This window comes from Rosa rugosa, chromosome 7, assembly GCF_958449725.1.
Source record: "Rosa rugosa chromosome 7, drRosRugo1.1, whole genome shotgun sequence".
Lineage (NCBI taxonomy): Eukaryota > Viridiplantae > Streptophyta > Magnoliopsida > Rosales > Rosaceae > Rosa > Rosa rugosa.
The window spans coordinates 24,447,765-24,463,948 of NC_084826.1; the positions used below are offsets into that span (position 1 = coordinate 24,447,765).

At 36.5% G+C, this 16,184-nt stretch overlaps 1 protein-coding gene across 1 annotated transcript; it reads right to left on the minus strand.

The window, feature by feature from the left end:
* Positions 1 to 8,803: 8,803 nt before the first annotated feature.
* On the minus strand, positions 8,804 to 10,623 carry LOC133721435 (uncharacterized). Its single transcript, XM_062148052.1, has one exon. The coding sequence runs from the start codon at positions 10,538 to 10,540 to the stop codon at positions 8,969 to 8,971; it is 1,572 nt and encodes a 523-aa protein (XP_062004036.1). The 5' UTR covers positions 10,541 to 10,623; the 3' UTR covers positions 8,804 to 8,968.
* Positions 10,624 to 16,184: the final 5,561 nt, after the last annotated feature.

Genomic DNA, 16,184 nt, shown 5'->3' on the forward strand with positions numbered 1-16,184 from the left:
TATAAGTGACCATGGCTTCTCCAATAAGGGATTCCACACTTGTTTTAATTGTTATAATACATTTTGTGGTTATCAAACTAATGGTGTCCGCACTTGCACTTAAAATAAGTGCAAATTTCCTTATTAAGGAAAATCTATATGAGCGAGAGTGTCTTTTAGTTGTTTAGTGACAGAGTCTTTCTATTGAGATTACTAATAATTGTGTAACGCTCTGTATTTGTTTATAGTGTTTCCCACTTTTCATTATGAAAGACCAAAATGTTACTAATGTGCCAAAATTTTGCAAAGTTACTTATATCAAAGAATATTCTAAAATATCAATTGTATAAATTGTTGAAATATATTTTGTAATTATCAAAATTGATAGTGTTCAGACTTTTTTAAAAGTGCGGACTTCTTACTGGGAAAGACCTATATGAGTGAGAGTGTCTTTTAATTGTGTAGTGACGGTCTTTCTATTGAGATTACTAATAATTGTTTGATACTCTTTATTTGTCTATAGTGTTTCCCACTTTCCCATTATGAAAGACTAAACTGTTACAAATATGGCAAAATTTTGCAGAGTTACTTATCAGAGAATATTTTTAAATATCAAATGTTTCAATTGTCAAAATATATTTGTGATTATTGACAGTGTCCACACTTTCAAAAATGTACGGACTTCCTTACTGAAGAAGGCTCATATGAGTGAGAGTGTCTTTTAATTGTGTAGTGACATGTAAGACTAAAATGGACTTTATCATTAGTTTACATCGAGTCATCAACAATTACCAATTTACGCAGAATAAGTAATTGGAAAATCTTGAGACTTTAATCCGATATTTTATTTATGGTGTATCCACGTAAATTATGGAGAAATCTAATATGACATGGTTATTAAGTTAACCTAAAAAGATATGCAATTACAATAGATATTTGGACTTGAATTGTTTCCTTTATGGGAGGTTACAGAATATCCAATTCTCTATATAAAGCTTGGGTCCCTGCACTCTCTCATATGCTCTCGGTAATACAGTCTCTTGCCCCATACAAAGAATACCAAATATTGAGATGCAGTGCAGAAGACTTAGGCTTGGATTGAGTGGCCATTCAGTTTAAAGGTTCATGATCCATTTCTAATTTATTTCTTGTTCTTATTTTTATACAATTGTATCTGTATTCCTTGTGAAGCGATCTAATAGTTTTTTCTGTTTAAGTTTACATGACAGAGTCTTTCTATTGAGATTACAAATAATTGTGTACTTGTAGGATCCCTCAATTAGGATTACTAATGATTATGTAGTGGCAACATCTTCGAATTATGTAGTAGCAGTGGATATAGTTATAGTGAGTGCAGTAATTGATCTAGTAACAAAATCTATATATGGTAATGCTGGGTGTCCTCGCTTCCTTAAAAAAGCAAATATATAAACCTTAAACCCTAAATCAGATTTTCTAAACTCAAGTAAGAAAAGATGTATAAAATGACTGAGTGAAGAAGAAAATGCAACCCAACAAGAGGACTTCTAGTATTGTTAAGGTTATTTCGCGTCTTTAACTCTTTATTATCAAAGTAAAATCGTGTAAAATTCTATAATTAATTTAAAAATTCGTCAGCATTTTTTTATGTCAAAAATTACTTTACTTTACATAAACAAAATAAGTTAATAATGTACACCATCTGTTAAATAATTATGAGTAGAAGTCTGTAATTAACGTGTAAACCATATCGAACCAAGATCGATTGATATCTGAAGGAAAAGCATTAATAATTTTCAGTACAAAATGAAAATTAGAAGATATATACTTGGCCGTTTCAAAGAGAAAATGTAATAATATTTGGATTGTGGACCCAATGGGAAAGACAACAAGAATACCTTGAAAACAAAATGGAAGAAAAGATACTTCCACATGTAGTAGTGAGAGAAGTTATAATTTTGCATGTGCAAGGAAAATGTGTTAGATGGGAGTATTGATAAAAACAGAAAAGAGATGCATGTAAATCTTCCAAGTCAGTATCAAAAAGAACAAAAGGTGGAGCCTTTCTGTCAGTGTTGAGACGAAAGGATTTGGATTCCAGTTCTTATTCAGCACAATCCACTCAAAAGCCTTCAAGTTCTATCTTCTAAGCCAACCTGTATCAACACTCCGTTTAAAAAAATGAATAGAAAATATCTAAATGGTTCATTTTTATATATTAGAGTTCAAAAATCATTATCATAACTGGTCCAAAAGAAAAAAGACAAAAAACAAAAATCATTATGATAAGAGTAACGCAAATTCAAAATTTTTAGTCATGTAATAAAATAAAATATTAAAATCATTAGGTTAACATTAAAGAAATTTTTTTTTTTTTTAGAAATTAAAATTTAAAACTTAATCAAACTGAGAGGCTCAATCTCACGCCCATATTCATCACACTTTATAAGTTAAACTTATAATGCGAATGTGAAAGTGGAGTATTATCACTCTTTTAATTAGTTGTTGATAGTTCGAATGATGTTATACATCTACTCTAACTGCCCAAACTCATTACCACTTTCAGTTTGCTTTTCATGAAATCTTGAAAGACAAAAAATTAAGAATTTGTTCAAGAAGATGGGTAGTCTGCATTAGTGTTTATCTGTGACTTATATATTATAATTTATGGGCTATCTCATGTATCGAGATTTTTTTTTTTTTAAGCCAACTGTTTTTATTTAGAGTGCAATATTGCACTCAATCATCAATGTAGTATATGAGTATAAAATGCATCATTTAATTAAACCAAAACTAATTAATAATGGACGAAAATGTCCATGGTTTAATAAAATGTTTCTTATAATATAACATTTTTGGTATGGAATATACGATCAACAATACCCTATATGTGTGACATAGCTTAAACGAGACATATTGGATTATATAAAGAAGAGGTCCCCTCTATAAGATTTAAAACAAGATTCCTCTCTCTGCCAATGAAACCTAATACATAATTTAAGACTATAGGAAAGGGTCCAGGGCTCCAGGCCACAAAATTAGAAAGAATGGTGAACCTAGTGATCGTCGTATACAATTTTGTGATGAGGATTGAGGAACGACAATGTGGCCATTAAAATTGATTAATGTGGTGTCGGTGGCCTTCCTAGTTTTTGGCTTTTAGCCTTTTACTATGGATTGATGCATTCGAGCACTTAGTCGGCTAGCATCCAAAGCTAGAGATGAGAAACAAATTTGGACAAAGAGATCACCATCGCCAATCCAATACTATTCTGGTGTCGCTTTCCTACGTGTATTACCAGATATGTACGAATGTTTATCACATTTGTTATCTTATCGAATAATATTCGCTCTCCAAAGTTTGTTTTTTAAGTAAATTTAAAGTTGGTGGTTTATGTCATAAGGAAAAGAATGTAAACTACTAAACTTTGACTTTAAAACTCAATCTCATAATCAGTGAAACTATAAATCAAGACTCTCAGAATCAGCTGAGATTCGACTAATTCATGTTTGAATTTACAGCTCAGCTCACAATTATTTTACGAACCAAACTCCAATAATGCTACGACAGACTGGCCCAGTGAAAATCGGACTCAAGTGATCACATCATAGTTGAACCAATAAGTTACCATATATTGATTCATTTGAGCAGTTAATCGTGTCATTCTCATATGTGGCCTTTTTAACCTTGCCTTTTACCGTAGATTGATGCATTTGAACAATTAGCCAGTTAGCATCAATTGCAGAGATTAAAAAAGAAAAATTTGGATAATGATATTACTTACCTGAATTCTCTTCTTTATTTTTTGTTTCTTTCTCCTTTGCAGTGAAATATTCATGAATGTTATTACTTTTTTGTGAAAGAAAACTTAAAAAAAAAATTTAAATTTAAAAAAAAAAAAAATTAATAGTCTCTAGGTAAAATACCACAAATTGTCACTGAGATTTAACTTATTCGATAGATAACTCACTGACTTTTCAAAAATATCACTTAACTCAATCATATTCAACATTAACTTACACTTAACTCACTATCATTTAATCTCCCGTTAGAAGCCGTTAAAGTTGAGGGTATATTTGTTTAAACACTAAAAATACATTTTCATCTTAAAATTCTTTTTTGAAGTTTCTAGATTTTTTTGTTCAACTTTTTTTAAAAATATTTTTCTCAAAATTTCTAATAAAAATAGGAATTTTATTTTTTAAAAATTGATATTCAATTTGGGAAAAAAAAAAAATTTGTCATTCTTTTATTCTTAAAAAAAATTATTTCTCAAGTTGGAAATACATTTTTTCATGTTTAGGCAAATACACCCTCGGGTTATTAGGGAGATTTAACGACAATAAGTTATGTGAAAAATGGATATTAAAGTGAATGAGTTAAATGATAACTCCATAACCATTTATGATTTTTTACCTAGTCTTTAAAGCCAAAACTCCATATATATTGTAAGAAGAATTAGTAGAAACGTAAATTATATATGAATTTTCACGTGCCTGATCTTATTGCAAACAAACAAAAAAAATTCCTTATCAAATTAAAGATTGAACAGAGCAAGCCTTGCTTCACAATTTGGATCTTTGGGTGCGGTTCTTCTCCTTTTATGACTTTGAATTGTCATGGGCGTAAGTTCAAAAACAAAAATGAGACCAAACATCTGACAATTATGAAGGTGGTTGTTGCACGACAGAATCAAACTCGTGTCTAGCGTCCACCGAAGTCTAAAAAATTGGTGAGTGAGGACCTTCCCCCTTTCCCATTTTAGTCTAAGCGGTAAAATGGAATATGCGCGATTTTTATTGCTGACTTTTTATCGTATCGTTCGAATAGGTCTGTAATTGTATGTCAAGATCACATGAAGTTTTGGGTGCATCGTCTGGTCCTGGATTTTCAGAACCAAACCAGCCGATCTCTTGTGAGTTGTGACACTAACTTAGCACTGCATTGAACTGGGCATGGGGACCCTTTTAGTTGTCATGAAAAATGACACTCTCCCACCACATCATGATTCAGACCATTAATGCACAGAAACAAAGTCAAACAAATTTGAGTATTGAATATGTCAGCCACCGAGAGGTCGAGAACTAATGTGAAGAGAGAACAGCCATTACAATTGAATTTACAACCTCGTTAGTTACCACATGTTCTTTCGTCTTTAGTCTTTACCGCATGTTTTCCCCTTCTCCAAATAGTTATTTCTTTGAATTCAAATTAACATAATAATAATAATAATAATAATTCTTAAGTTCACTTTATAAGTGCATAACCCTTAATGAATATGTTTATCTATATTATTATTAAGAGAACGGGGGAGGATTCATTGCCCCGACGTGCACTTGCACCGACATAAATGGATGGTTAGATTATATATATATATATTTTTTTTTTTTGATCAGGTAAATAACATTTCGTGAGTCGAACTCACAACCTCCCACTTACGAAGGGGAGACTATGCCGCTAGACCAAATGGTACTGGGTCAATGGTTATTAATACATCCTTAGGTTATTAATAAAAATATTAATTATAAATATCAATGGTTCAGGTCATCTTATAAGTGTTGGGTCATTTGCACCGTCGGTGCATAGAATAATTTTCATTAAGAGAACTCACTTTATCAGTCAAAGTGGGTGTGAAATAACATAAATATTTTTAGACCATAGGCTATATTAAAAAAAAAAAAAAAAAAAAAAAGGTGGGTTACATATATGAAATTGTCACTAAAATCATTACTGGTAAAAGTAAAAATATTGTCCAATACAACAATACTCTCGGATTTATATTGTATCCTTCATACGTGTTCAATGCATTTCTAACCATTCAATTTGATTTTGTATTTGATTGATTCCCAATCTTGGTGATCCTACATGTGTGAAAATCATAGTTTTTTTTTTTTTGATCAAAGAAGAACTTCATTAATAATGAACTGCTTACAATGAGTTTTAGGCGACATCTCTGAATCAGAAATAGCCTCTAGACTTCACACTGGAACTCTATACTGACTGACTCTAAACTTGCACTACAACTGTATGACAAAGACAAAAGCGCAGGAGCAGTGAATCCTTGACATCTCACCTCTCGTCCAGCAGGTAAGAACTTCTAAAACTAGACAACTCACTTGTGTCGACACTAAACTCACCAACCAGAGTCCTCCTAACCAGCTTTGGATCGACCAAGCCAACACTCATTGTGACCTATACTCGACCAAAAAGATTGCCAGACATTCAGACCTGGGACTAAAGAAAACACCATCACCACCCTATTGTCAACACCATCCATCCACCACTCCTCCAAATCGCCATTGCCTCCGACCCGATCCCAGACAGGAAGGACCCACTAGAAGGCCAAGGATGATTGTCTATGCCATAGCCAGACGTTTTCGCCACCGCTGCTGACCCAACTCCAGAACAGGAACGTCCCACTAGAAGGCCGAAGAGAAGATTGTCTCTGCCACAACCTGCAGTGGCCTATTTCTAACAAAACCTTAAAATAAAACCAAACCCTAAAGCACTAGTAACAACCAAGCCCTAAAGGTAGAAACTTATTAACCCAACTAACAAAACAACCTAAAAATAAAAATAAAAAACATCCCATCTTGGACCCAGAGTGGAACCCCAGGCCCAGACCAGGCCCACCATGGAACAAGCCCAGAGAGGCTGCAACTCTTACTCCCAGCCCACGACTGCTTCTGCACGGGCAGCATCGTCATCACCCCTCCATCACCGACGCGCCACAGTTGCTGTCGGACCCCGCCACCATGGCCAACAATGGCACAGCAGAAACCGTCCCCTACCACCTCAATCCCAGATCTGGGGAGTACAAAACCAGAAACCAGATCAACTCCTATCCCTCCGTCGCCCTCCCCAGACCCTCCGTCGCCCACCAGATGGACGATCTCAGCTAGCGCCTCCATCGAACACTGTGTTCCAAGGTCCGAAACGAGGCCACCACCAACCATCAATGGAAGTGCAACCGAATCCAGTCACACACCCATAAATAGGATCCGGAGAGCATCTCAGCCACAGGCCCAGCCACCACCATCCGCCGCGAACCCCCTACCCGTGTAGATACCGCCCTTAACTGGAAGAAAAGTCGATTGAACCCTCTCAGCCTTCCATCCCGACCACCAGAAACATCAAGCTCCCATCCGGCCACACTCAATGGACGCCGACGAGGCCAGAGGCCTGCGCCAGCGCCGTGGCGCAGCCGGACGAGAAAAAGCCAAAGAAACGACAAGGGAGGCTAGGGTTTTTGTTTTGCTGTGTGAAAATCATAGTTAGTGATTTTTTTTTACTATACACGAATAAAACACATATTTACAATTTTTCTCAAAAATACTTTCGTACTTCGTATTTTGAAAATGGACTATTTAAATTTTCTATACTTTTGAAGTCAAAAATATTATATACGTACTATACGCGATTTTTACGTTCTTTTTCTTTGTATTTTCACATATTATTGAACAAAAATGAATATAGTTTAATATTTTAAATTCTAAAGACTAATTAATTAATTAAAAATATTTTGCCAAACTTTTCAACCAATTATTTAATAAAATGTCAAAATAGTACACATATGTATTTTTTTTCACGTCCTTATACGCATTTAGTATTTTACTAAATACGGTGAAAACTTAGAGTAAGTTCACCCGTTGGGTCACCGGGTCACCTACTATTCACTGCTTTTTAGTGTATATTTTCATTCTCTGGGTCACGAAATACACTGTGCTCGTGACTCAGGGCACGAAATACACTGTGCAGGTCACCATGGTGACTCAGAACACTGTACCGGGTGACCTATGGCACGAAATACACTGTGCTCGTGACCCAGGGCATGAAATTAACACTAAAAAGTAGTGAATAGTGGGTGACCTGGTGACCCAACGGGTGAACTTGCCCTTAGGTTGAACAATGTAAGTAGAACAAGTGCAAACAAATGGATTCAGAATTCCAAATGTCAACTACTTTCGAATTTTCGATAGCTAGGCAACCGTTGCGATGATGGGCATGTGTTTATTAGCACGACGCCAAATCCACAGGTAGTAAATAAGGGCCAGGACGCCAGGTTCGGTTTGGTAGAAAAGGTAAAGCATCTAAAAGCAGTAAAGCCTACACGTTTTCAGAGCTTTGTTTGCCGCGCGCGTAAAAAGCAGCGAGAAAATTAAAATCAACGCGGAGGAGAAAGAGCAAAAGAAGATCACAAGGGCACATGGCCTCATCAATGTCCTTCACAGCTCCCTACGCCCTCAGGTCTAGTAGTTAACTCACATTCCTCCCATGACCACACACACTTTTTGAGCTTCTCCTTCTCCCATATCTCTGTTAATTGTTCTTGTCTGGTCTATTATTTCCTCCCCCTTTCACCGTTTTGGGGCTCCCAGATCTCTCTCATGTGCCCAGCTAGGCAAAACATGAGGTTGTGATTTCTATGATCTTAAACATGACCCACTTCCACACCCCCTTTGCACTAATCACCACTTCCCTTAATCATTGGTCACTAAGCCTAGACAAATGTGGGTTTGCTTATACACAATCACAGCTACTGCTTAGCTGCTTCTTATCTTATGCGAGTCACATACGCTTCTCCATCAATCCAGCATCGAAAGTTGCAAAAGTTGGGTCTTCCACACATTTTTAATTCTTAATTTTAATCCTACTCCAAAAGGGTAATAGTTTCTTAACGCTAACAATCAATCCAACATTAAAAAAAGTCGTGTTCAAAGCCAAAAGGGTAATAGTTTCTTGATAATTCAACATAAAAGAATCATTATTTCATTGTATGTGCTTGATTTGTACTGTACCAACAAAATTTAGGTCAATTCCAACCCTGAATATGATCATACAAAATTACACAAAAGAATGTAATTTATTGCTAAATTAATATTATAAACAAGTAACAACAAAATTTGGAGCTATGGAGGGAATAAAAGAAAGAAAGAACTAAGTTTTTTTTTTTTTTGACAATATCTTAATAAGAATTCTATTCTTTTGCTCTTATTGTTTATTTGTTTGCTAACAATCCCTATAGACAGAAGAATCTATTTCTGAAGAACAAATTTGCTTCATGATTATTGAATAAAGTTCATCATGATTACTATTACCGCGTTGAATTACTGCGTGGGATAAAAGTGACCCAGGTGCCAGTGAACTCGGGTCCGGGATCGACTCGGTGGACGTGACCAAATTGATGTTCTTCGATATGAACTCGTTCCCCACGAGTTGACTCAGAACCCCCGACTCGGTCACGGGGCTCTTCCTCTTCCTCTGCTGCTGCATACTCGCCCTGACGATTTCCGTTAACACCGTGGCTGACATTCGCCGAATTCCGCGAGCGCCGCCGGTGATGACGGCCGAGTTAACGGGGCAATGGGACTGAGCTGGGTCCGAGTTTTTCTTGCTGCAATGCTTGTTGGACATTGTGGATAACAGAACTGACTCGGCGCTCTTGTGCCTGACTCGGCCGAGTGGGTCGCCGAGTACGACCGAGTTCTTGACGTCCACCAGCATAACATGCTTGAAATTTCGTCGGACGCGGCCGAGTAGCATCGGGTAACAAGCCCACCTTCGTAGACTCATTGGAGCCACATGGTCTAGGAACCCATCCAGCGAGTTCTCCGGGTCAAGCTCGCCCACCTCGAACCCCACCACCGACCCGTAGCTCAACTGAGTCGACTCGGCCGCGTCCGCTTCACTGGAATTGCTGTGCATACTCCTCTTCCCCCACAGCGGCTCTTCAGTTTGCTTCTTCCCAAGTTTGAGAAACTGAGTGACATCGAAACCGGAAGTGGGTTTGTGTTGTGGACTTGTTATGTTCGATTGGCTGTAATGGCGGACGAGGTTCAAGAACGACTCGTTCTCTTCTTGGATTGCTGAACCGAACTTTGATGAAGTTGAAGATGCGAAGATGAAGATGATGTCGGCGCGAGCGGTGAGGCCGGACCTGTGCAAGAGTCTGATAAACAGTCGGAGCTCTGGTTCGGTGACATCCACGTCTACATGACCCACAACAAGATCGGTCATGGCTTTAGTGCCGCGCCTGTATAAAGTGCCCATTCGCTGGAGAGCGAATTGGTTATTGCTCCTTATGGGATAGAGCAGTTTCTGCTTCTTCTGCTTCCACATTTTGCCGAACCAAGACGAAGAGAGGAGCAGACTGTGGTTGGTGTTTGTGTAAACGACATTACTGGGCTTGAAATCGGGGTTGTTCTGTGTGTTTGCCGGTGGAGAATTCTGAGAGAGAAATCTTCTGGAAGCGGTGGAGATTGGGTGGGTTTTGGAGTTGGGTTCGAAGGTGGAGAGGGTGAAGAGGAGGAGGGTGATGAAGACTAGAAGGGCACAAATAGAAATGGTGGACTGAGCTTTTGAGAGAAGAACATTATTGGAATTGCTTCGTTTGAAGGAAGAGGACGGTGAGGATGTTGTTGAAGAAGAAGAAGAAGAGAAGAGCATGTTGCTTTTATCAACAATGGCGTTGGCGGTGTTATCTTCGGGGAAGAAGACTAGAAGTAAACCCATGCCCCAATTTTCGCCGGAACTGCCAGGAGAACTGCTAGTGGTGCTCTTTGGCTTGGCTGTAAACCCCATGACCCTTTTTGTTCTCACCCTCTCTAGCTTTCCTTTTCTTTGTTTGGTAGGCGGATAAGGCTTGGCTTGTTTTTCTGTGCGTGCGGAAGTGTATGTACGCATTTGGCCAAAATTACCGTGGTGACTTTGTAACCCAAAAAAAAAATTACCGTGGTGACCGCATGTGGTCCACTTGCTTTGGCCTCTCTTGCTCTAAATCCCATGATTGATGATGATGATTTCAGCGTTAAACGTGACATAAATACCTGGTACGTAAACAATGTAATTCGGTAATATATAAATACACGGGAATATACGCGCAGTAATTGCTACGAGTTTAATTATAGTTGCCATAAGTTCTCCACTTTACTTAACAGATTAGCCCCAAGTTGTGAGAGAAGGAAGAAGTCAAGAAGATTGTCATAGGATTCGGATAGATTATGAAGAAAAAATTACCCTCAAATAACAGAATAATCAAGTTAAGTAATCAAATATGTCATAAATGAAGATTAGATCATAAGCATAATTGTTGACACTTTATTCTCAGTTACTTTACAATTTCCTTTTCTTCTTTTCTATGGGTAATTATTTCTTTTTTGGTAACCTCTTTTCTTTTCTTGATTTTTTTTTTAATTCGCTTACTAGTAAATTAATTTGTTGTCTTACATGTGTGTGTGTGTGTTCGGTTGGGTAGTAAGACAATGACTTTCAATTTGATGAAACGCGAACATGGCAAAACTAAAGTGAATAAAAGCTACACTAACAACTATTTATCCAACATCACAAAATTGACTTAAATCATGTTGTTCTCACACAACCAACAACAGCATAACCCAAAATGAATCCTTAAACCTAAATCATTATTATCGCCGCAAACTATAGCTAGCAAAGCCGCCATGTAGTGGACATATAACGAAGATGACCAAAAATAGTTGGACATATAACAACAAAATCTTCAATTTAGAGCAAGTTCACCTGTTGTCACTAGGTCAGACACTGTTCATTTTTTTTTTCCACCCGTTGGGTTTAGATCACTGGGTCAACTTCTAAATTGATCTGGGCCATTCTCTAGATCAGTTTGGAAATTGACCCAATGACTCAGACCCGACTGATGGAAACAAACATAGAAAAGTAGTGAATAGTGTATGACTCAGTAACCAGTGACCCTAACCTAGTAATCCAACTGGTGAACTTGCTAGGGAAATAATTAAACTTATGAAAAAATGAGAAATGGTAGAAAATAAATTTTAATGGAAAGAGCTCATTGATAGAAAAGTTGAAAAGAGCTAGGTGATGGAATACTTAAATTTAAGAATCATGGAATCACCCTTAAAAGTAAGCTTTTAAGGACTAAAAAAATTAAGAAACCAATGGAAGAGAAAAGGCGAGAACTAATTGAGGAATTTCCCCAACTTTCTCAACTCAAAGAACCAAGAATTTTACTATTATCTCTTCCGTGTCCATTTCTAAAGTTTAGGAACGACTATACTCCCCTTCCCCACACAAAAAAGGCCCTCTTCCCCACACATTGAAATAATTAGTGTACGTAACACAGTGACCGACAGGGCAACATTTAATTTGGTTACAAACAATCCTAGCTACTAAATGGGCACCTGTACGTGAGGTGTTATTGATACATGCAACAACTAACAAGTGGATCTGGATTCTAAATAATAAAATTGCTGAGATTGAACAACAATTATAATCTTTTTCCTTGTCAACTTAGGAATAATTTCTGCCAAAAATTGTATGTTCTAGTCACGTTTACTATTTAAGGACTATTACATAGAATCCAATCATCCACTTCTAACAGTGATCAACTACTATACAAATTGCATTTTGCAATTCTATTTGTCTGGTGGTTTCCACTTTGTCTGAATATGAGGATGGATGGTTTTGTAAGACTCCACTACGGGGGGAACAAAACAAGATAACTGCACAAAACTCATCCAACTACGACTAGGCTCAACTCACACAACTAATTACTTGATGTCTTTTTTAGTTACAAATTTGAGCTAATAGGCTTATCAATAGGCGTCGTGCATGCCCTCCTTTCATCACGAGCTACTGAGTTTGCTTAATTAATTCTTCTAATTGAAATCTTTTTTTTTTTTTTTTGAATGAAGGGCTGGTGCGGCTGCCCTCAAGCCTTGATTAATGAAACTGTCGAATACAAGGGGGGGGACATTGAGCCTAAATCTCTGATTACAATAAGCATCTAGAGAACGTCCTGAAATAATAACAAGAGCCTCTACCAAATGAATGTATTGAACTAGGCACCAACTAGCAAATAGTGCACTACTGGCTACTTTATTTGCTTTGACATAACGGAAAGATAACTCAATATGTAACCCGATTACAACGTACCATAATTACCATAAACACAGCTTTCCTACTATATTGCCACCGGAGGTTAAATCCGACGACACTTAGCTTCACCCTGCCACTAGGCGGTAGCAACCATTTGACTCGCCGCCTACCTAGAGCAGACAAGGCACATAGAGTGCATACACAGGCATTCAACTAGACTAGCTCTGTAAAAAAGATGCAGGGATTTATTACGCGCCAAAGGTGTCACACCCCAAACCCGAGACCAATATTATATTGAAATATGGTACCCGAATTCGTGATGTGGGTTGTTTCAAACAAAACTTCCTCAAAGAATAAATTAAAGTAAGAGAATTTGTAAATAAGTCTGAATAGTGCTTTTATTAGGAATTGAAATTATTATTTTTACAATACTGAAGTTGAACAAAAATATATTACATTATTTCTCTTGAAATAGTAGTAGAAAATAAAACATTCATTTATTTAGAGAATCACCCCACTTTCCCCAAGCGTCTACTCGTTACCTGAAAACAAGAAGGTGTAGCATCATGAGCAACACAAGCCCAGTAAGTACACAACTTACATTCTTATATTAATGTGTCTTATAAGAAATCAAACTTGGACAACCAAGTTAAAATGTACCAAGAACCATTTATAAGTTAATACGAATTCTTAAATATGTATATGTATACACACAATACACACACACATATATACAAATATATTCATTCGTGTGAATGGTTTATGAGAATGGTAATAAATCACTTAATCACATCTCCTTATTGAACCAACAAATATTGCAGCATTAATATGTGAAATAAACTTTAAGCAATACATGCTTGATTCTCTTTTCACTTAGCATCATAACATATTGATAAAATATATCGCAGACAGATATTTGATCAAAATAATATAAGTACACTTCTCTTCTTAGTGAATTTTCGGATTAACTGGTAACAAAACACAAATCCACGTGTTAGGGTCCGACGTACTATACCCAAAACACGGGAAAACCAGGTTGACTGGTATCAAATCATAAATCCACGTACTAGGGACCGACGTACTATTCCCAAAGTACGGGTAAGCCGCAGCATACCAAGGACACAACCAAGGCATGTATACTCAAAGTAAGCACCCTTCCTAAGAGTATAATAGTGCACTATCTGTAGGGACTAGGGCCCAAAGCTAACTTCCACATAACACCAAAACACGTTTACCAGTAATTCACTTAAGCACGGGGTAGTACTAATCACCCGGCTTCACAATTGTACTTCTCAAACATAATCAAATTCACAAAATACAATCTTTATGAATTATATATCGTAATATATATGTATATGTACGCACACATATAGATACATATATTTAGCAATAATCTCATATGAAAACATATGTAACATAATTGTATAACACAAATAAGTAAATTCACTTGCAAGCAACATATAGAATAAAATAAATAAGCTTATACATAATTGAAATCAAGTAAAATAATAAAGCACAAACATTAAATGAGTAACTATACACAATTAATAAGCTTGTAAATAACTGAAATAAAGTAAAATAATAAAGTGCAAGCATTAAATAAGTATACACAATTTAACAAAATTATATTATAGTTAGTATTTCAGTTCTTATGTCCAAATCCATTGAAGTTCATCAACCATGTTCATGATTCTCCGATTAGAGTCATCAAACTTCAAAATGTGTTATATTGTCCATCACAAGTCCGAATTAGTCAAATGAGTACACCATTTCAAAGGATTTTTCACAAGGAATTCAGTGGAATAAGTCATGTAGTCCAGATCAGAGGGATATAGTCCAGAAAGGGTGAAGAACCATAACAGTACAGAAACCGATATTTTTGATACTGACCTTTGATGTTTAAGTCTTTACGTACGGTGTATTTTACCATTAATTCTCAAACTTTCCAGATCACAAGTAGAGGTCCTAAGCTTCAAATTGATATAAAGTTTGTAGAAAACGGATAAGAAATGAGGGAGATATGAATTTTTGAAGTTGTGATGGCTGTATGAGATTTCCAGCGAGTTTAAAAGTTGAAAACTTTGATTAGCCATAACTTCTTCATTTCTTAACCTTTTTGAGTGATTCAAAAGCCTAAATTAAAGAACTTTTGATGAGGAATTTAATACTGTAATTAGTTTTGATAAAACAGAATTTGTTATATACGAAAATACGAGTTTGCAGCAAAGCAGATCCTTTTCCATTTTATCATTGATTATGCAATTTGATAAATCTTAAAGACAAAAGAATATAGGAAGGTATTCATGTACTTACTTAAGGAACTCAGAAGGTGAGGTGAAGATTTTGGTCTTGAAATCAAGCTTGGACTTCTTTGACAAAAAGGGAATTTCTTAAGAGAAAAAGAGTGAAGGATTTGTGTGAGAATCTTGAGTTTTCTCTTCAACTAAGGAGGCTTCAAATCAGTTTTGCACTTGATTGTTAAGCTTGTAGGAAAATATGATAGAGATCATGTGTTTATATAGGCTAGAAATAAGCATAAAATAAGTAAGTGACTAATTATTGTAAGGTGAATGGCTAATCCACTAAGGTGAGTGTCTAATTAGGATAAATGAGAAAAATAAAATTAAAAAGATAATAAAAGAAAGAAAGCATAAATCAGCTTGCTATATATATATATGTATATATATATATATATATATATATATATATATATGTATGTATGTATGTACACACATATCCATATGCACATTTACCCAATTAATAAGTAAAGAAAGGGATAGAATATAGGTTTTCTAACCTTTTCCAGGAGAGCCTTTCCTCTCACCCAAGTTCCAGCAATTCGCTGGTATCGATCATGCTTCCCTTCAAGATACTTGTTTGGAATTGTCAAGGTATTAACAACACCCCGACCCAAGATGCCCTATTGAATATGGTGCGTCTCAAACGCCCCAGTTTGATTTTTCTTTCAGAAACCCTAGCTGCTCCAGATCTGTTGACCTCAGTTCGGCGTAATTTAGGATTTGATGGCTGTTTTTGTGTTGAGTCCAAGGATGAGTGTAGAGGTTTGGCGCTTCTTTGGCGCAATGAAGTTCCGGTGAGGCTACGTAATTACTCATCGAATCATATTGATGCAGAAGTTGGAGAACTTGGCTCAGATAAGGTGTTTAGATTTACAGGGATCTATGGAGTTGCTAGAACCAGCGAGAGGATCTTCACTTGGGATCTGCTACGCGCTCTTGCTCGACAATCTCCGCTGCCTTGGTTGGTTGCTGGAGACTTTAATGAAATCTTGTGCCAAGCAGACAAATCAGGTGGCCCTCCCCGGAGTGCAACACAGATGAACCGATTTAGACAA

Coding starts and splice junctions, on each gene's coding strand:
- LOC133721435 (XM_062148052.1), bottom strand. CDS start 10,540: ATGGGGTTTACAGCCAAGCCAAAGAGCACCACTAGCAGTTCTCCTGGC.